At 46.1% G+C, this 22,500-nt stretch overlaps 1 protein-coding gene across 1 annotated transcript; it reads right to left on the bottom strand.

The window, feature by feature from the left end:
- Positions 1-1,566: 1,566 nt before the first annotated feature.
- LOC100595193 (28S ribosomal protein S23, mitochondrial-like) lies at positions 1,567-12,596 on the bottom strand. Its single transcript, XM_030807917.1, has 5 exons — positions 12,514-12,596; positions 11,789-11,959; positions 3,182-3,259; positions 2,925-3,051; positions 1,567-1,950 (listed from the first exon to the last, which is right to left on the bottom strand). The coding sequence occupies exons 1-5, from the start codon at positions 12,558-12,560 to the stop codon at positions 1,798-1,800; spliced, it is 576 nt and encodes a 191-aa protein (XP_030663777.1). The 5' UTR covers positions 12,561-12,596; the 3' UTR covers positions 1,567-1,797.
- Between the last annotated feature and the right edge of the window lie 9,904 nt (positions 12,597-22,500).

Raw genomic sequence — 22,500 nt, 5'->3', positions numbered from 1 at the left:
TCTCCTAAAATAAAATTAAAAAAAAAAAATTAAGGCCAGGCATGGTGGCTACACCTGTAATCCCAGCATTTTGGGAGGTTGAGGCGGTGGATCACTTGAGGCCAGCAGTTTGAGATCAGCCTGGGCAACATGGTAAAACCCCGTCTCTACTAAAATACAAAAATTAGCCGGGCGTCATGGCATACACCTGTAATCCCAGCTACTCAGGGGGCTGAGGCAGGAGAACTGCTCGAACCTGGGAGGCAGAGGTTGCAGTGGGCCAAGATGGCTCCATGTACTCCAGCCTGGGAAACAGGTGATACTTCATCGCAAAAAAAAAAAAAAAAAAAAAAAAAAAAATTTAAAATCTACAGAGGAGGAAAACAAACAAAAATGGGACATCAATCCAGACATGAAGGAAAAAAACATTTTTTAAGTCTTCATCATTGCGGCAAAAAAAAACCCCTGCCCTTAAAAACCCAGAAACCTAACGTTTAAAGAGATGAGTGACCCCTCAATTGTTCCTCTGAGAGCAGGCTGTGTCTTTCACCTGCTTTTTAAGTCCTCTTCCCAAGGTCTGGCCCGATGTTTGGTCTCAATGGTTGTGTAATGTCTTTGAATGGATGAAATAAACTTCCCTACGAAAAGTAAAGCATTCTCCAAATGCAAGCAATTGTGAAACAGTGATAAAGGTCGAGGGGGAAGCAGCACAGCTGGGAGCTGCTTTTGCCTCATGTATTCATTCACCTGCATGAACCAAGCACCCATGTGCATGGATGTGTACCACGTACAGACTGTGAGATGTGGACCTGCCTCACAGTGTACCAGGAGAGATGAGACCATACACAAAGAACCACTGGGCAGAAAATCTACATGAGTTTCAAAACAGGAAATTTCTGAAGCAGCTTACTACTAACAGCTGAAAACCACTGGCTTGACCACATATACAAAGGCTGGAATCTCAGAGGGATATTTCATGTATTTAGTAAAACCTGGGGAAATGAGGAAGGCAGGGCAGTTGATAAGGACTTGTAGGCACACTTTGGCCCCAGGGAGGCAGGTGGATGCTGGTGGAGAGCATCACCTAAATTAATTGCCTCCTTTCTTGGCAATCCTGTTATCTACACCATATGAATCCAGTCTTTAGCTGGATATAACCATTCGTTCACTCGTTCATTCAACAAGTATTTACTGAACAGCCTAGTCTGTGCAGGCCTATGTTAACTGTCTCCAGCACACTCAATCCATGACATTAAAGTTACAGTTTTGGCCTTTGTGCATCAGCAATGACAGGTCCTCACTCTTGCCACAAAGCGCAAGTCAGCTTGGCCTCTCAAGTGGAGAGATAATCGTTCTATAGCAAGAAGTACAAAGATTCTCTGCAGACAAAACCAGCTAGCCAAGGTTCCACGCCATGTGTATGTGTGGAAGTCTGATGGATCAGAAGAAATATGTACCCGGGAATCAGATGTAGCCAGCCTACACACTAACAAACATCAAAGCAAGCCTAGTCAGATTGAGTCCCATTTGAACAATCTTTACAAAGGTTTCTCCATGTTATTTACAATTCAAAGTAAATTTACTTTATAAGCAGCTAGGGAATTCTTTATTTAGTAATGTCCTAACATAAAAGTTCACATAACTGCTTCTGTCAAACCAGGATACTGAGCTTTATGACAACCTAGAAATAACTAAGAGAAGGCAAACATAATACCTTACAGATCAAGAAACATTTACACAGTTCAACTGTTTAAAAATAGCTCAACATTCAGCCAGTGAGTAGAGTGTGAATGCCGGCATACACAGTATACAGGTCCTTCAGGGAGGTGAGAGACTTTTCAACTGGTCTGCACGTGCCTCCAAATGCTGGTCCTGTGGAACTTCTTTCTGAGTCTCGTTTTCTTCCAACGCAGTCTGTGGTCTGACACTCAAGTGTTCGGATTTCCGGGAAACGTGACTACCTTCGTGTTGCTTAAAAGACCAGATGTAAGTATCACATGGATGTTATCATTTTCACTCAATTAATTGGCTAAAGATATATAACTAGGCACATTCTGTCACTGAGTGAAAAATTTAGCACTAATATATCTCAGATCCAATCCTACTATAACGAACAGTAAACATGATTTTAAGAAGTCTATAGAACCACAATTTCAAAAGCCCTAATGATGACTCGCTGTTTCAAGTAGCAGTCATTACCACAAAATTCTAGTATATTCAGTGTAACAGTATTTGACCTGGAGTTTAAGAACATAAGCCATGGTTAGGGAAAGAAAACCAAGTCTCTCTTTAACTTCCATCAGATTGGCAACTCTGGTCAACCCTCTGCATCTACAGGTTCCACATATGCAGATTCAACAAACCACGGATCAAAAATATTTTAACAATAAATAAATAAAACAAAAAATATAACTTTTTAAAAATAGAGTATAACTACTTATATAGCATTTACATTGTGTTATGTATTATAAGTGATTTAGAGATGATTAAAGTATATGGGAGGATATGTGTAGGTTATATGCAAAAACTACAGCACTTTATAAAAGGAATTTGAGCATCCGTGAATTTTGGTATCTGCAGGGGCCCTAGAACCAATCCCCTGTGCATACTGAGGGACAACTATAAACCCAGTAACAATTTAACAATGAAATACTCACAGTCGGCTGGGCGCGGTGGTCAGCCTGTAATCCAGCACTAGGGAGGCGAGGCGGCGGATCACGAGGTCAGGGATCGAGACCATCCTGGCTAACACAGTGAAACCCCTCTACTAAAAATACAAAAAATTAGCCGGGCAGGTGGCGGCGCCTGTAGTCCAGCTACGCGGGGGCTGAGGCAGAGAATGGTGTGAACCCGGGGGGCGGAGCTGCAGTGAGCCGAGATCGCGCCACTGCACTCCAACCTGGCGACACGAGACTCCGTCTCGCAAAAAAAAAAAAAATACTCACAGTCCTTGCTTCGCCTACTCGTCTTAAAATGACACCTTCTGCCAATAAAGCCTTCCCTGTTTCCACAAATAACTTCTCTTCATCTGTTTCTCCAAGTTTCTGTAGCTCAGTGTACTTCTCCACAAACCTGTAATTCCAAGCAGTCACATTTTAGGTCTGTTTGTAAGCATTGTTAAGACGCTGTTACACAGTATCAAATGGATAACGAAATCCTTAAAAAATAGTATGAATAGCCTAGGACTTATAAAATGGCTTACCGTTGACAGGCAGACTTGAAGTTTGGATTGAATAGATCAAAAGCTCTTTGACCAGACCCATACACTGAATAAAACTTCCTAGAAAATGCAAACAACATAATATAAATCTCCGATTATAGACTGTAGATGAGAATGGAATAAAAGAAAGGAAGAATAAGTGCTAGGCCCTGAGGAGTTAAGTACAGTACAACCCACATAGGCTAAGCCGAACAGTTTTGTTTTTTTAGATAAGTAATGCACACATGCACATGGTAAATACATCAAATAGCACAAAAGGGTGGCCAGTGAAAAGTAACACTCCCTCCCACTTCTGCACCCCAGCCCCCCAGTTCCCTTCCCAGGAAGCAACACTAACAAATTTCTTGTATATCCATCCAGAAATATTCCACTAATATACTAGCATATATGCACTATCATTCCCTGTCCCCAGCCACATTTTTAACCCAAAGAATAGTAAACCTTGATCTACATCTTGCCTTTTTAAAAACTGAGGTATGGCCAGGCGCAGTGGCTCATGCCTGTAATCCCAGAACTTTGGGAAGCTGAGGCAGGCAGATTACTTGAGACCAGGAGTTCAACATGGTGAAACCCCATCTCTACTAAAAATACAAAGAAATTAGCAGGCATGGTGGCACATGCCTGTAGTCGCAGCTACTTGGGAGGGTTAGGTGGGAGAATCACTTGAACCCAGGAGGCGGAGGTTGCAGTAGGTGGAGAGCACGCCACTGCACTCCAACCTTGGCGACAGAATGAGACTCTGTCTCAAAAAATAATAAAATAAAAATAAATAATAAAAACTGAGGTAAAATTCACACATCATAAAATTAACTTTTTTTTTTTCCAAAGAGACAGGGTCTCACTGTGTCACCCAGGCAGGTAGCAGTGCTGTGATCATAGCTCACTGCAGCCTTAAACTCCTGGGCTCAAGCAATCCTCTTGCCTCAGCCTCCCAAGTAGCGGGAACTACAGGTTTGCAGCACCACCATGCCTGGCTAAGTTTTAAATTTTTTGTAGAGACGCAGTCTCACTATGTTGCCCAGGCTGGTCTTGAACTGCTAGCCTCAAGAGATCCTTCCACCTTGGCTTCCAAAAATGCTGGGCTTACAGGCATGAGCCATTGTCCCCAGCCCACATTTAACATTTTTCAGTGTGCAATGAAGTGACGTAGAAAACTCACAAAGCTGTGCAACTAGCACCTCTATCTAGTTCCAAAACATTTTCATCACCCCCAAAGGAGGCACCGTATCTGAGCAGTCACTCCCCACTTCTCCTCCCTCCATCTTGCCTTATCAGCGCATGGAGATTGTTTCCAGTCCTTTATGACTCTCAACCATGCTGCAATCATTATCTCTCTTTATAATTTTAGTGCACCACGTAAATAAGTCTGTGGCATAAATTCACAAATGTGGTACTACTGGATCAAGGTATGTGCATTTGTAATTAAGCCTTCCAAATTGCCAAAATGCTTTCCAAAGTGGCTGTACCAATTTACATTCACATCGGTAATATATGAGTGCCTATCTCCCCACACCCTGACCAAATGACATTCTCCAGCTGAGCATAGAGGCTCACGCATATAATCCCACCTGCTTGGGAAGCTGAGGCATGAGGATCTTTTGAGGCCAGGAGCTCACCACCAGCTTGGGCAACACGGTGAGACCTGAGCAAATAGCACAGAAGAGTGGCCAGTGAAAAGTAACACTCCCTCCCACCCTGTCTCTAAAAAAAAAATATATACACACACACACACACACAGATGCGCACACACACGCCACACACACCACACATGCCACACACCACACACACACCACACGAGCCAGGTGCAGTGGCTCACACCTGTAATCCCAGTGAAAAAAATATATATATATTTAGACCAGGCGTGGTGGCTGATGCCTGTAATCCCAGCACTTTGGGAGGCCAAGGCAGGAGGATCACTTGAGGCCAGGAGTTCAAGACCAGCCTGGCAATATAGTGGGACACCATCTCTACAAAAAAATTAAAAATTAGCCAGGGGGCGCAGTGGCTCACCTGTAATCCCAGCACTTGGGGGCGGGTGGGTGGATCGCGAGGTCAGGAGATCGAGACAGGGAACCCGTCTCTAAAAAATACAAAAATAGCGGGCGGGGGGGGCGCCACTCCAAGTAGCCAGCCTGGAGAGGCTGAGGGGAGATGGCGGACCGGGAGGCGAGCTGCAGTGAGCGAGATGCGCCACTGCACTCCAGCCTGGCGACAGAGCGAGACTCCGTCTCAAAAAAAAAAAAAAGCCAGGAATGGTGGCATACACCTGTAGTCCCAGCTACTCAGGAGGCTGAGGTGGGAGGATCACTGGAGCCCAGGAGGTCAAGGCTGCAGTGAGCCATGACAGGTGCCAGTGCATCTCAGTCTGGGTGAGATCCTGCCTCAAAAAAAAAAAAAAAAAATACACAAACACACATACACATGTTCTCCAACTTTTTGATCTTAGCCAACCTGATAGGTAAGAAACCAGAACTCTTTATAGTTTTAATTTGCTTTTCTTTTGAAACAGACTGGACATCTTTTCAAGTTTAAAAGCAAACTGAATTTCCTTTTCTGTCCAAGTTCTTTGTCCGCTTTTCTATTTGGTGGTTGCTATGGACTAAATGTGTCCCACCAAAATTAGTATGTTGAAATCCTAATCCCCAATGTGATGGTATTTAGAGATGGAGCCTTTGGGAGGTCATCAGGTCATGGTAATCAGCCCTCATGATGGCATTAGTGCCCCTATAAGAGATAGAAGAGAGCTTGCTTCCACTCTTTGCTCCCCTCAATGTGAGGAACCAGGAAGACAGTCCTCCCCAGAACCTGACCCTGCTGGCACCCTGACCTCAGACCTCCCAGCCTCCGGAACTATAAGAAAGAAAGTTTGTTTATAAGCCACCTGGTCTATGGTAATTTGTTACACAGTGGTCTCTTAATGATTTCTAAGCAAACTTTGTAGCCATATACATAGAAAATTAGTCCTTTGTCATAACATTGCAAAGATCTTTCCCAGTTTGTTGGCTGTCTTTTGATTTTGCTTATGATACTTTTTTATACAGAAAATTTTAATATTTTCTTTTTATGGCTTCTGAGTTTTATATCATGCTTAAAAAGACCTTTATCACTCAGATTTTTTTTTAATTCTCCCGTGTTTTCTTCCAGTACTGTTATGATCTCACTTTTTACACTTAGGTTTTCATACATCTTTTTTGTTTGTTTTATTTATTTTGTTGTAAGTTCCTTTTTCTATTTTTTTTTTTTTTTAAGAGATGGGGTCTTGCCATGTTGCCAGGCTGTTGTGAGAGCAGTGGCTATTCACAGGTACAATCATAGTGTACTGCAACCTTGAACTCCTAGACTCCAATGGTCCTCCTTCCTCAGCCTCCCAAGTAGCTGGAACTACAGGCATGCACAACCATTCTATAAGCTTTTTTAAATATCAAAAATACCAAAAAAAAAAAAGAGGGCCACAAAGATAAAGCTTCAATAAATTATATAAATACAAGATAATATTTTGGCATTAATAGAAATAATTTTATATGTTCTGATAATAGTAAAAAATTAAAAAATAAAAAAAGAATTTAAAGAAATAATATTTAACAGGCTGGGCATGGTGGCTCATGCCTGTAATCCCAGCACTTTGGGAGGCCGAGGTGGGTGAATCACTGGAGGTCAGGAGTTCAAGACCAGCCTGGCCAACATGGTGAAACCCAGTCTTCCTGAAAATACAAAAAAAGAAAAAAAATTAGCCGGGCGTGGTGACACATGCCTGTAATCCCAGCTACTCAGGAGGCTGAAGAGGAGAATTGCTTGAACCTGGGAGGTGGAGGCTGCAGTGAGCTGAGATTGAACGACTGCACTCCAGCCTGGGAGACAGAGACAGAGCAAGACTCCATCTCACACACACACACAAAAAAAGTAATATTTAACAAGAGGGACCAGTAAACTATTCCACATTGTCCAATCATTTACCATCCAGTTCCAATGCTATCTACAGCAGAAGCACAAATGATTTTTTTAAATTTTTATTTATTTATTTTTGAGACGGAATCTCGCTCTGTCACCCAGGCTGGAGTAAAGTGGTGTAATCTCGGCTCACTGCAAGCTCCGCCTCCTGGGTTAAAGCGATCCTCCCACCTCAGCCTCCAGACTAGCTGGGACTATAGGTGCATGCCACCACGCCTGGCTGATTTTTGCATTTTTAGTAGAGATGGGGTTTCACCATGTTGCCCAGTCTGGTTTCGAACTCCTGACCTCAAGTGATCCACTTCTGAAGTGCCAGGATTACACATGAGAGCAAAGCACAAATGATTTTAATGTATCAATGAACCACAAAGTGCATGCAATGGGCCTGAGAAGAAAGGTGCTGAAAAAGCATTTAATCTCCTCAAAGATCTCATGTCGTATGCCAAAAATTTCCAAGTAGAGCAAGAACATACTTGTTCTGCTACTTTAAAAGAGTGTTGGTGCTGGGGGTCCCGGGGGAGAAGTCTGGGCCTCAATTCAGAACATAATGACCTTATAAATTCTATTTTCTAGCATCCTGAAATAACAGTAAGAATAAGGGATGTGTATCAAAGTCAATTAGGCACACTCATTGGTCTAAATATTTAAGAGAAAAAGGAACTAGACAAATTCTAGGTACTAAAAGCTAATTAACATCAGTATTCAAGGGGAGGGGCTTTGTCAGTAAACTCCCAGTGAGGGATTTACCACTTACTTAGATCTCACATAAATGTACAGGGATGCTAAATGTGGCCATGGAAGTGGTTTCTAGCCCACTGTTCCTGAAACTGTTTCAGAAAACTAATAAAACTCTGATGGCCATTCTCCAAACAGTCCCAGTCCTGGCCCTCCACCATTCCTCTCCAAGGAATTTTCTTTTGTTTCTCTCTACCAGCCTCGTAGTTCATCTGTTCATTAATCCATTAGCTTCTTCATTCAAGAGACAATTAATAAGCAACTTATATGCCACACACTGGGCTAGGCACTGAAGTTACAAGAATGAATTTGACAATGCCTGGCCCATGACAGTGCTTAATGAATGTTTGTTACTGAATAAAGACAGGGCATTTGGAATGTAGAGCTATTAAAGGCAGGCTAAGGCCACAACAGGGACACTATGAACAAAATTCAGGGCACACAAAAGGGGAAACATGAAAACAGAAAAGTAGTCTCAAAAGAGTGTGACATCTTTTTTTTTTTTTTTGTATGAAAAAAATAGAGAACTTTAAAGATATTTTTAAGAATGTTGCTAGGAGACCGGGCACGGTGGCTCACACCTGTAATCCCAACACTTTGGGAGGCCAAGGCGGGCAGATCACGAGGTCAGGAGTTCGAGACCAGCCTGACCAACATGGTGAAACCCTCTCTCTACTAAAAATACAAAAATTAACCAGGCATGGTGGCATGTGCCTGTAATCCCAGCTACTCAGGAGGCTGAGGCAGGAGAACTGCTTGAACCCGGGAGGTGGAGGTTGCATGGGGCTGAAATTACACCCCTGCACTCCAGCCTGGGTGACAGAGCAAGACTCCATCTCAAAAAAAAAAAAAAAAAAAAAAAAAAAAGAATGTTGCTAAGAAACCATCAGGAGCACATTTTCTGTGACTAAGTTTTGGAAAAACAGAGTAAAGAGGCCGGGCGCGGTGGCTCACGCCTGTAATCCCAGCACTTTGAGAGGCCAAGGTGGGTGGATCACGAGGTCAGGAGATCGAGACCATCCTGGCTAACACAGTGAAACCCCGTCTCTACTAAAAATACAAAAAATCAGCCAGGTGTGGTGGCAGGCACCTATAGTCTCAGCTACTGAGGAGGCTGAGGCAGGAGAATGACGTGAACCCAGGAGAGGGGGCTTGCAGTGAACCAAGATCACGCCACTGCACTCCAGCTGGGGCGACAGAGTGAGACTCCATCTCAAAAAAAAAAAAAAGAGAGTGAAGGAGGGAAGAAGATTAAAGAATGAATATTTCTACTAGTTTCAACTCCTCATCTGCACTTTGAAAGATAACTCAGAAAAAGAGAGTTGAGTTTACTGAAAAAGACTTTCCTAAATCCTCTAAGCCTGAAGGCAATGAAGCCAGCAAAAAGAAAAAACGGGTAGATTTGAATACATAAAATACCTCAGCGCCTAGCACAATGTTTAGCGCAATGCTTACCATATAGAAGGCACCAAAAAAATTAGTGGAATGAAATAACCAACTTCTATAAATTAAACAAGCATTATTAATAACAAGTAACATATAAATAAATGTCTGGAGTGTATGTCAAAGACAGTATCTTCAATTCTATAAAGAACTCTTACTGATCAATAATAACAATTATTAAAACAGGTAAAGAACCCAGATATTTCAACAATAAATTCAAATGGCCAATAATCATGAAAGTAGAGAAATTTGTCAAAGAAACAGAAATTAAAATCTCTAGACACAATTACTGTTTGTTTTTTTTTTTCCAAGACAGAGTCTTGCTCTGTCACCCAGGCTGGAGTACAGTGGCATCATTTCAGCCCACTGCAACCTCCACCTCCCAGGTTCAAGCTATTCTCCTGCCTCAGCCTCCCAAGTAGCTGGGATTACATGCGCGGGCCACCACACCCAGCTAATTTTTTTATTTTTAGTAGAGACGGGGTTTCATTATGTTGGCCAGGCTGGTTTCAAACTCCTAACCTCGTGATCCGCCCGCTTCGGCTTCCCAAAGTCCTGGGATTATTATTTTTAAACTACCTAGATCAGCCGGGCGCAGTGGCTCACACCTGTAATCCTAGCACTCTGGGAGGCCGAGGCAGGTGGATCACGAGGTCAGGAGATTGAGACCATCCTGGCTAACACGGTGAAACCCCATCTCTACTAAAAATACAAAAAATTAGCTGGGCGTGGTGGTGGGCGCCTGTAGTCCCAGCTACTCAGGAGGCTGAGGCAGAAGAATGGCATGAACCCAGGAGGCAGAGCTTGCAGTGAGCCGAGATGGCGCCACTGCACTCCAGCCTAGGAGACAGAGTGAGACTCCGTCTCAAAAAAAAAAAAAAAAAAAAAAAAAACTTAGATCAGAAAAAAAAAAAAATTTTTTTTTTTTTTTTTTTTTTTGGAGACAGGGTCTCCCTCTGTTGCCTAGGCTGGAGTGCAGTGGTGCAATCTCAGCTCACTGCAACCTCCACCTTCTAGGTTCAAGCGATTCTCCCACCTCAGCATCCAGAGTAGCTGGGACTACAGGCGCCCACCACCACACCCGGCTAATTTTTGGTATTTTAGTCAAGACAGGGTTTCACCATATTGCCCAAGGTGGTCTCGAACTCCTGAGCTCAGGCAATCTGCCCACCTCAGCCTCCCAAAGTGCTAGGATTACAGGCGTGGGCCACCGTGCCTGGCCCAGAAAAAAAAATTCTTAAATAATCATTATCAATACTGACAAGGATAAAGTAAGAACTCTCAGAAACTGCTAATCAGAGTGTAAACTAAGACGACTACTTTTTTTTTGGTAGAGACAAGTCCTGCTGTGTTGCCCAGGCTGGTCTCAAACTCCTGGGCACAAGCTATCCTCCCTTATGCCTCCCAAAGCACTAGGATTACAGGCACAAGAAACCACATCCAGCCTGTGATTTCTTCTTTATGCTTTCTTCGTGTATCTAAGTTTTCTACAAGTAGCATGTGTTGCTTTTATAATAAAAGAGGAAGTATTCTTGCCACTGAGCTTAAGAAAAAGAAAAAAAAGAGAAGAGGGATGCTAAAAAAAAATAAAGAACACATGATTTTCCTTCAAATTCCTATTGATTGTCTCTCTCTGTCGCCCAGGCTGGAGTGTAGTGGTGGGATCTCAGCTCACTGCAACCTCCACCTCCCAGGTTCCAGCAATTCTCCTGTCTCAGCCTTCCAGTAGCTGGGACTACAGGCACCCACCACCACGCCCGGCTAATTTTTGTATTTTTGGTAGAGACGGGGTTTCACAATATTGGTCTGACTGGTCTCGAACTCCTGACTTCAGGTGATCCGCCCACCTTGGCCTCCCAAATTGTTGGGATTACAGGTGTGAGCCACCACGCCCGGCCTCTCTTAGACTTTTAAGCATCCTTTCATCTGAGTGGCTTCAAAGATCCGGACTACTAGATCCATAGACCATGTTCCTCCTATCTCCACTCCTGGAGAAGGCAGGCATAATGATCACCATAAGCTTGGAGTCAGAGATGTGATTCCCAGATCTGCCACCCTCCTATGTATTTAGTAATTACAAGAAGTTAGCTAATTTCCTTGAGCTTCGCAGTCTCCTTGAATAAAATGGAAATAAGAATACCTTCCTTACAAGTTAGAGTAAGGCCTTTAGAGACTGAGATTATGCTTGCAAAGAGCTTAGTACAGTGCCTGGCCCAAAGCAGATGCTCAGAAACATGCAGCTATAATTGCAATGATCTTTCGGTTGCTGGGCTCCAGATTCCACTTTTCAGAACTTCAGTTTCACTATGGGGAAGGGGTGCTGACTCCCTAATTTGGCTAGATAAGTCTTCTCCACAGGGCAAACCCCTGACTCAATTTCATATTTGAATTCCCAGACTGCCACCGAAACCTTCCCTTCTGAAGTTCTGTTGCCTCCTGTCCACTACAGGGCTGAGCACTCACGCTCTAATCCGATCCTCGTGGTACCAGATGTCCTGGATGGGAGCTTTAGCTTTGCCATATCGCACTCGGGGCCTTTGGAAGACGGGCTCCCTCAGCGGGGGAAAGGCGTTATATATGTCAAACCACAGGAGCTTCTCCTTCAGCACCCCGGCCCGAACCAGGTCCCGCGTCCTTAGGGAGGGAACACAACGAAACTGGGTTACTTGCAGTAGCCTGCCAAAGCCCCTGAATCAGTCTAGCACAGCTCGGGACATTAAAGGTATTATGCGGTCTGCAACACAGAACGGGGGAGGACTGCTCCCCACCTACAGAGAAGGTCTGCCCACATCCCAAACCAAACTAACAACGCTCAGGGGTTAAATCCCTCTATCTTCTTTTGTGCGTCCCACCCACGTTCGGTCACTGCAAAATGCAAGAGCGGTCTTGCATAACCTGATAAGGAAGGCCCATCAGGCTCTTCCTCCTTTCCTCTTCCTAGAGACCTCCACTCGGGGAGAGGCAGCCGCAATAATCTTTAACATGACACATAAATTCAAGGAAAGGCATCCTCAGGCACAACTATTCGGAGCCAGGAGAAAACATGAGAGAGGGCCTCACCCAACTCAGCCCCCGCACCCTGCAATACGCCTCGCCCTGCTCAGGTCCGCCCCGGGGAAGAGCGTGACCGGCTGAGAACCCCAGCCTGGGGGAGGCACCCTCAGCCCACCGCGGCTCGGAGCACACACCGCGAGAAGATGCCCCCTACGGTTTCCAGCCGGCTGCCTACCATCATCTGGGCCTGGGACCGAGCCTGACCAGCTGCTACCGAAACCGGAAACGACTGCTCCAGGTAAAGGGCGCATACGTTGCTGGCCGAGCCAAGGATCGCTGTGCTTTCACCGCAGCCCCTGCGGGAGAGCGGCGCAGGCAGAAGCAAGTGATAGGCCGAACGGGCTCGCTCCGAGGTTACTTGCCAGGTTCAGGCAGGAACACTCGATAGCCGACCCAAAAGGGCGGGAGCGAGCCAAAGCCGGACAGAAGTAATAAATGACCGAGCTGTGGGAGGGATTCATTATGGTGGTTGCTTTACTCTCTCTCGCCTTGTTGAGCCAACTCCTCTTAAAAGGTGGGGCCGCGCGGAGGAGAAGTAGTGGGGCAGAGCGGGGGTGAGGCGCAGCCTACGGTCCTGGGGGAGCCAACAAAGGCCGAGATTTGAGGTCACCAGCTCTAGGCCCAGGCTGAGCCTAATGTTGTTTAGAGTCACAGACTACGCAGAAGAAAACCAAGGCCGGGGAGGGGCCGTCACTTGCCCAGCGTGGTGCTGGATCTCGGGCCTCGGCCTCTGGCTGTGTGGTGCTCCCCACTAAGCACCTCGTCCCCGGAGTGCCACCTGCATCCACGCTAACTAGGATGCTAGCTGCAACTCGTGTTTCCCGCGGCCGGCGTCGCGAGATACCGCCTCCTTGGAACTCGAAAAGTGAAAGTGTCCCGAACAAACAAACGCCGAGAAGGAAACGAAAAAATCTGGAGAAAGTCATCTCTCAGTGTTAAACTGTAAAAAAATACAAACTGTGTGTAGCATACCCTTTGACCCAGTAATCATATTTCGGGGAAAGAACCCCTTAGAAATTAAAGCATCAATTCATGAGGATGTTTGCGCAAGGATAATCGTTGCAGCATTGTTTGTAGTGGGAAAAAAATCCATCAGATGAGAAATAGCTGGAAAATTATTGTTCATACGTTCTTTGGAACCCTATGCAGCTATTAAAATGAATGAGCTAGATCCACACGTATTTACCTAGGTTAACGTACATGACTTACGTTTAAATGAAAAACGAAGTTGCAAAGAAACATGTTTAGTGGAATCTCAACTTGTTAGAAAAAAAAAGAAAAAGAAACACCTCTATATATGTTTGTGTTTGAGGATAGAAATTCTGCAGAAGGACACCCAAGGCTGTGAACATTGGATATCTCGGAGTGAAATTGCAGGCAGGGAAGGGAGAATTTTTTCTTCCTTTACACATGCTTCAGAGTTTGACTTGTAAAGAGATTGTATTCATATTTGAACTTTTAATCCAATGAATGTTTTGAATCACACACATCTCCTGGGAGCCTAGTCAAGTCATCCTAGAGTCCTCCCACTCTGAGGCTGGTGAAGGGGAGGAAGGGACTGTTTGATGAGTAGTTACTACTTGTGTGTGTTATCTTACTGAATCCACATACCTTCCCACAAGGTAGCTATTAACATTCTCATTATAGATGAGAAAGCAAGGCCTCAGGGAGTTAAATAACTTGTCTGGTAAGCAACTGATAGAGCCAGCCTTGTGGGGGTGGGGCAGCCAGGGCCCTTTCTAGGACCTCACAATACCGCCGAAGCTATGCCTAAAGCTCGAGGCTGGTAGGCTCAAGAGTCCAGCAGAACGCCGCTCCCCACCCGCCCCACCAACGCACGCACGCACGCACGCCAGGGATCCAGTGATTTGAGGCCCAGGGCTAACCCGAGGTGGATTTCACTGCTGCCTCCAGACCCTCTGGAACAGAGAAGAGAGAGCACAGCTCTGGCCCCAGGCCAGGTGTAAAGTCTCTAGTCTTCCCAGCCCTCAGGAGGTCTAAAAGACCTTGCCCCGGGGAGAGTAAACATGCTCCCAGCTAAATATAGTCTTCCCAGGCCTCATAACGACTTTCTAATTCTGTCCCAGCCAGCGCTATCTGCCAGCCCAGATTACAGGCACACTTCTCTTCTCCCACCAGGAACTGCTACTGTAGGTTAGTGCAGTCACTGCAGCTAAAGAGTTAAAGGGCTTATTCCAAGATCAAGGAGGGGAACCAAAGACGCGAACCCTCAATAGGGGAAGAACTGCAAGGCAGAAATGTTCTCTCTAATCTTGGGGTGGTCCCTTCCTCTTCCAAGCCTTTGAAGTTTCCCTTTCCAGCCTGCTTCTGTGACTGAGAGCAGAATGTTGGTGGGCAGACTGGGGGTACTTTGGGGATACAGCCTTCTGAGGCTGCACAAGAAGTACACACCCAAGAAACATTCATTCATAATACAGGAGCGAGCTGCTGGGCAGCAGGGGGCAGGCAGAATGGACAGTTGAGGCTCTCTTCTTGAGTGGGGACCACAGCCGCCCAAGGCTGTGAGGGGCTGGGGCACTTACACCATGCACCACTGTGCCATGGGAGGTACCAAGGAACCTCAAGTGTCTCATTCAGTTGTTCAACCACCTGCTGACATAGGTGATGTCCTGATAATCTTACAGATAAGGAAGTGGTGCTTGTAAACTCTCCCCCAAAGGTCATGTTCCTCCCACTACAACACCACTCAGCCTCATATTAATCCCACTGTCTCATTGTAGATGTGCCCACGAATTGCGTCACTCTGAGCAAGTTATGTAACTTTTCCAGCCTCTGTTTCTCCAACTGTTAAAATGTGGAGCTGGGCTCAGTGGCCCATGCTTGTAATCCCAACATTTTGGGAGGCCAATATGGGAGGATTGCCTAAGCCAGGAGTTCAAAACCAGCCTGGGCAAAATTAGCCAGGTGTGGTGGTGCATGCCTGTAGTCCCAGCTACCCAGGGGACTGAGGTGGGACGATGGCTTGAGCCCAGGAGTTCAAGGCTGCAGTGAGCCATGATCACACCACTGCACTCCAGCCTGGTCAACAGAGCTGAGACCCTGTCTCAATAATAATAATAATATGGATGGCAGTGTCAACTATCTTCGTGGCTTGTTGCAAAAGTAAAAGAGATCATTCATGTAAAGCACTAATCACAGCACCTGGGACATAGTGACTGCCTGTGAGCAGCAACACGCCTGATGGCTGTAACAGCATCGCTATTGCTGTTGTGCTGTGTCATCCACCCATTGCCACCTGGACTGCAGCATTTTGATAATATTTCATAGATTGTCTTACTGTTTTACTTTCTTGTTAGATGATCCATTCATTCCAGAAGCATGTAAACACCTACCTGACTATTCTGAGTCTTAGAGAATCCAACAGTCCAGTAGGGAAGACAGAGAGGTAAATACATAAATATTAAATTATGTGCTGAATAGCTTGTTGATTGTATGAAGTTTGCTAGGCCTGCCCTAAGACCACTTGCACACAGAGTGGGTGGCTTAAACACAAATTTATTTTCTCCCTATTCTGGGGGCCAGAAGTCCAAGATCAAGGTGTCTGCAAGTTTAGTTTATTCTGCACATGGCTAGTTTCTCCTTGCTTTGGAGACAGCTTTCTTCTCCCGCGTCTTCACATGGTCTTTCCTCTGTGTGGGAAGGTTTTGTCCTAATCTCTTCTTACGAGGACACCAGTCTTTTTGGATTAGGGCCCACCCTACTGACTTCATTTTAACTTAATTACCTCTTTAAAGACTACCTCCTATTATAGTCACATTCTGAGGTACTGAGAGTTAGAACCTCAACATATGATTTTCGGGGAGACACAGCTCAGCCCCTAACATTGATCAGTAAGTGCTGAATAGTTCCCATTTGTCCAAGCAGTTCCACACCCACTCTCTGCCGTCCTTCGCCCTGCTCTGTGCCTCGGGAGGCTGGCTTCTGTGGCCTGCATCCACCAGCTCCTTGCCCTCTGCTTCTGGCTGGATTCCAGTTGGTACTGCCAACGGGCTCCCTCCTAGAACACAAAGTTCTAGAACATAAGATCACAGCTCTCTCACCAGGTTCTAGCCACCGTCCCTCTCCTGCCCCTTCAAGCCTAGATGTAGTTGGCAAGCTGTGCCCCTGTTATTAGCCATGGGGTCTAGGCCATCCCTTGTGGCTTCCCATCACTCTGCCCACATCTTTGTGACAATGCCTGTATTTAAATAGTGCGTGGAGGTCAGGTGTGGTGGCTCATGCCTGTAATCCCAACACTTTGGGAGGCCGAGGCAGGTGGATCACTTGAGGTCAGGAGTTCGAGACCAGCCTGGCCAACATGGCGAAACCTCGTCTCTACTAAAAATAAAATAAAAAATAAAAAAATTTAGGTGGGTGTCATGGCACACGCCTGTAATCCCAGCTACTTGGGAGGCTGAGGCAGGAGAATCACTTGAACCCAGGAAGTGGAGTTTGCAGTGAGCTGAGATTGCACCACTGCACTCCACCCTGGGTAACAGAGCAAGACTCCATCTCAAAAGTAAATAAATAAATAGTGTGTGGGAATTTGTCAGACAAAATGAGGAAGAGCATCATTCCCAATAGTGGAACAGCTTTGGTAAGTGAAACTCCCAGCATATTGATGAAATCATGAATGCCGCTACTCGCCTATGACAGACAGCTAAAATCAGGGAGCAATTAGCTTTAAAGGGAGGAAAGCAGTACAGTGTATTCAATACACAGTTGAAGAATTATATCAGGCCAGCTGTGGAGGATCATGTCTGTAATCCCAGCACTTTGGGAGGCCGAGGCGGGAGGATGAATTGAGGCCAGGAGTTCGAGACTAGCCTGGCCAGCATAGCAAGACCTTGTCTGTACGAAAAAAAAAAAAAAAAAAAAAGAAAGGAAGAAAGAAAAGAAGAGAAAGAAAAAAGTTAGCCAGTGCAGTGACACACGCTGGTAGTGCTAGCTACTCATGAGGCTGAGACAGGAGGATTGCTTGCGCCCAGGAGTTCGCGGCTGCAGTGAACTATGATCGTGCCACTGCACCCTAACCTGGGTGACAAAGTGAGACCTTTTCTCTAAAAAGAGAGAGAGAGGATTATATCAGGATCCGTTAAAAAAAAAAAAAAAAAAAAGAATTGTAGGCTTCCTGAGTCTGAGGACCAGGAGGATGAAGGGCAGGGAGGGCTATTAAAGGAGGAGGCAGCCAGGCGCGGCTGCTCGCGCCTGTAATCCCAGCACTTTAGAAGGCCAGGGCGGGTGGATCACTTGAGGTCAGGAGTTCGAGACCAGACTGGCCAACATGATGAAACCCCATCTCTACTACAAATACAAAAATTAGCCAGGCATGGTGGTGGGCACCTGCAATCCTAGCTACTCGGGAGGCTGAGCCAAGAGAATTGCTTGAACCCAGGAGGTGGAGGTTGCAGTGAACCGAGATCGCGCCACTGCATTCCAGTTGGGGCGACAGACCAAGACTCCATCTCAAAAAAAAAAAAAGGAGGCAGAGTGCCTTCTCTTTCCTTCCGGCTGTTGGGCTTGTGCCCCTCTACTGAGAGCTCCCCTTCGGACTCCATTCCTAGGCTTCAAGGAACTGTCAAGAATTAGTTCAGGTGGAAAAGCTTTTCAGCCCCCAGCACACACTCAGTAAGATCGGGCGAGTGCCCAGACCTGCTCCCTCCCTTCCTATGCTTATCTCTTTCGGGGCTCTGTCTGTGTTGTAACTCTGTTTACCTGTCTGAGTCTGGCTACAGGGGCCTTTTTGAGGGCAGGAACTAGGACTTTTAGCTCTGCCTCCCCACACCCGGCCTGGTGCTTGGCCCACAGCTCTCAGAGTTTTCCAGTGAACAGCATGGATAAATAAAGCCAAGTTAGGACAAATGAGGATGCTGTCATCTCAGCCTTCCCTTCACTGCCTGTCCATACCCAGCCCTCCCTCTCTCCCAGGCCCAGCTTTCCTTTGAGGCCTTCCCCAGATACACAGATAGGGAGAGAGCTGTGGGTGAATGGAAATAATCCCCTACCTCACCATTCACTGCACATCGTGAGCATTTCTGGTCTGGCCGTCCTCTGTGCCTCACTGACAGATAGTTCTCTTTTACAGTCCTCTGGGCCTCAGCTTCATTTGTAAAGTGGGGATAATCATAGCACCTAGCAGAGGGTTTGTAGTGAGACACCAGTGGGTTCATACCTGCTAAGTGTTTAAAACAGTGCCCGGTATATGGTAACTACTCAATAAATACAAGTGATGGTAATTTCGGACTATGCTTTAGAGCAACAGTGTCCTTCAATTAAATCTCACCTGAGGCTGGCTGCCATGACTCATGCCTGTAATCCAGCACTTTGGGAGGCCGAGGTGGAAGGATCGATTGAGCCCAAGAGTTTGAGAGGAGCCTGAGCAATACAGAGAGACCTTGTCTCTATTAAAAATCAAGAAATTAGCCAGGCGTGGTAGTATGTGCCTGTAGTCCCAACTACTCGGGAGGCTGAAGTGGGAGGATCGCTTGAGCCCTGGAAGTCGAGGCTGCAGTGAGCTATGATTGTGGCACTGCACTCCAGCCTGGGTGACAGAGCTGAGACTCTTTCTCAAAAAAAAAAAACCTCACCTAACAACGGACAAGCTACTATTTTCCTTTCCTCTTGCCTTTCCTTTTTTTTTAGATGGAATCTCGCTCTGTCACCCAAGATGGAGTGCAGCGGTGGACTCTCGGCTCACTGCAACCTCCACCTCCTGGGTTCAAGTGATTCTCCTGCCTCAGCCTCTTGAGTAGCTGGGATTACAGGTGCTCGCCCCCACGCCCAGCTAATTTTTGTATTTTTAGTAGAGACTGGGTTACACCATGTTGGCCAGGCTGGTCTGGAATTCCTGACCTCAGGTGATCCACCCACCTCGGCCTCCCAAAGTGCTAGGATTTACAGGCGTGAGCCACCGCGCCCAGCCTACAAACTATTTTCACTTAGCTACCCACTCTTTTCTTCACCAAACCTGGGCTTGCCCCCAGGAAGAATCCAGTTCAGGAAGAGAACTAAGTGCTTTATGCCCTGGGAGGCCTGTGTCACTGTGACCAGGGAAAAAAGGGCCAGCTGGGCCTGGAGCCAGAAGCTGGCCTTTTATTGTTGGAATTCAAGGCCAGTTGCAATCACTCTGTGGGGTTTTGCAGCCCACCAAACCCCTTGAAGGCATACATTTCAGGGCCAGTGTGGGCCCCTCTCTTTCTGGGGAAGCCACAGCAACTCGATCTTTTAATATGCACATGAATTTGCTGCGGATCTTGGAAAACGCAGTGTGACTCAGTAGGTCTGGGTCTGCATTTCTAGCAACCTTCCAGGTTGATGCCAATGCTGCAGATCTGCAGTTGGGATAACCAACCCACCCAAGTATGCCCACGACTTTCCCAGTTTTGGCACTGAAAGTTCTGCATCCAAGGAAACCAGGACAGTTGGTCGCTGTATCCAAAGACCACACTTTGAATGGCAAGGTCAAAGCAAGGAAGCATTGCTGTTTGTACTGAGTTTCACAGTTCCTCCCACTGGAGTCCCTGGAATAATCCTCTTGTCCTGATAAAGAATTGTGACTCTTTACTCTCTAGAAAGAACACCTGGCTCCAAGCCTCAGCTCTTCAGGGTAGACGCTGGTTTTGGGGGGCCTGAAGCTTATCTAATCTTAGTGGCTCTCTTAAGAAAAAATTTGGCCAGGCGCAGTGGCTCACAGCCTGTAATCCCAGCACTTTGGGATGCCAAGGTGGGTGGATCACCTGAGGTCAGGAGTTCAAGACCAGCCCGGCCAACATGGCGAAACCCCGTCTCTACTAAAAATACAAAAATTTAGCCGGGCGTGGTGGTGGGTGCCTGTAATCCCAGCTACTCAGGACACTGAGGCAGGAGAATCACTTGAATCCGGAAGGCGGGGGTTGCAGTGAGCTGAAATCACGCTGTTGCACTCTAGCCTGGGCAACAAGAGTGAAACTCCATCTCAAAAAAAAAAAAAAAAGAAAAGAAAAGAAAAAATTTAAAATATCTTTGTTTTGCAAATTTTAGAAAACATATAACCATGTGAACAGAGTAAATTTCCCTCTGTTTCTTTGGCCTAAGGCCAAACAGGTGCTCACATCTTCCTTCCGGGAAAATGGTGCTGGTTGTCTCAGCAGCCAGTGACTGCCACTTCTGCAAGATGACCACCAGGTGGCAGTCGATTTACACAGCCCCCTTCACATGCCCGCCCTCTCCCGCCTGGCCACCTCCAGAAATTTCCAACTCTTCCTCCAGCTGGTGCAGCCCATTAATCCAACAGATTAATCTATGCTGTGATAATGGGCATAAGGAGTTCATGTGCTTCTCTCTCAATAGCATATTTGCCATTTAATGGAAATGCTAAGAGATTGTTTTTAAAACCAGATAAAGAATGCTAATGGAGGCGTTCCAGGCACTCTGTTGGATCACAGATCACTGTGGTGATGTTTTTGAGCAAGTGGGCCCTTTCTGTGCTCCACAGATTGCATCTGTGCAGAGGTGCTGCATCTTAACCCCATCCCCCTGCATCCCAACCCGACCCCACCATGCTTAGTGTTTAGGTATCATCTCGGGAGCTCAGCTGCCTGGGTTCATATGCATGTACTACCACCTCTTACTGAGGGTAGATGTTGAGTAAGGACTTTAACATCTCTGTGTGAAACGCAAGTAGTAATACTGATTTCATATAATTGTTGTGAAGGATTCGGTAAAGTACCCTAGGAGAGTGTCTGGCACACAATAAACACTTGATAAAGAGCTACCATCTTCATCATACCACACCTTGCCTGCATCCTTCATTCTTCAGAGCAAATTCTCCTGTTTTCCCCCCAGACCCTATCTCCAACCAGTTGCTTCAAGAAAACAAAGGGGGGATTGAGAGCCCAGCATGGTAATAACCAGGCCAATTCTTGTGGGCACAGAGTTTTCCAGACCCATGATCGCCTTTCAAGTTGGGGCTGATCCCTGAGGACATCAAAGCATCATCAAGATAGGGAAGGGGCCCTGGCTGGACCAGACTTCAGATAGCCCAGCTCTGCATTTTTGCAGGGATAAATCTGCAAGTATCACCTTGTGGATACCAGGAGCTTAGCACTTGCAGATGAGCAAGCAGCATGAGGGTAGGTGGCTAAGGCAGTCATCTGGTCCAGCCTGTCCCTGCCCCCGGACCCATAGCCGTCTTTAACCAGGAGTCAGCGGCTCCAGCGGAGGCTTCATCTCCTGCACTCCTTGTTAGACCTGGTAAGCATTCTCCCTCTCTTTCTCTGATTACAGTCATCTCCAGTGTCAGCTACACTAACAGGCAAAATGGTGTAAGGGTCTCAACTTGCTGCATATTAGAAGCACCTGGGATTTTACAATCTGATTCTCAGGCTAAATCCCAAACCAGTTAAATCAGAATCTCTGGGAATGAGACCCACACATCAGAAATGATTCTAATGTAGTACAGCAAGTTTGAGAACCAGTGTTCTAGAGCAGTGTTTCTCTAGCTTTAATGTGCATAGAAGTCACCTGAAGAGCTTGTTAAAATGCGAATTCTGATCCAGTGAGGCTGGGGCAGAGCCTGAGATTCTGTTTCTAACAAGCTCCCAGGTAATAATGAATGTTGCTGGTCCATAGACCAAGCTGTGAGTAGTCAGATTGTGGAACTGTGGTTCTCAAATTTGAGCATGTATCAGAATGATCTGAAGGGCTTGTTAAAATGCACGCCAGTTTCAGATTCAGATCTGGAATGGGGCCTGATAATATGCCTTCCTAACAAGCTCGCAGGGGATGGCGATGCTGCTGGTCTACAGAGCACACTTTGAGCAGCAGGGGTGTAGAGGAGGCAACACAAGTTTTGGAGTCAGGCAGCCCTCAGCCTCCTTTTCTGGCCTCATGACATTCTAGCTCTGTGATCTTGGATAAGTTACTTAACCTCTCTGAACTGTAATTATACTATCTGTAAAGCGATCATTATTGGGCAAGATCAAATGGGCTAAAACATCTAACACATTGCCAAGTGGGCTGGTCCTCAAGCTTGACGGCAAATTTAATTACTTAGGAGCTTTTAAAAAAAAAAAAAAAACCCATAGTTGATTTAATTGGTCTAGGGTACTGAACATCAGGACTTTTTTTCTTTAATAGAGATG

This window comes from Nomascus leucogenys, unplaced genomic scaffold (genome assembly GCF_006542625.1).
Source record: "Nomascus leucogenys isolate Asia unplaced genomic scaffold, Asia_NLE_v1 Super-Scaffold_249, whole genome shotgun sequence".
NCBI classification, from domain to species: domain Eukaryota; kingdom Metazoa; phylum Chordata; class Mammalia; order Primates; family Hylobatidae; genus Nomascus; species Nomascus leucogenys.
Note: the sequence above shows the minus strand (reverse complement) of the source record. Positions and strands in the feature narration are given on the sequence as shown.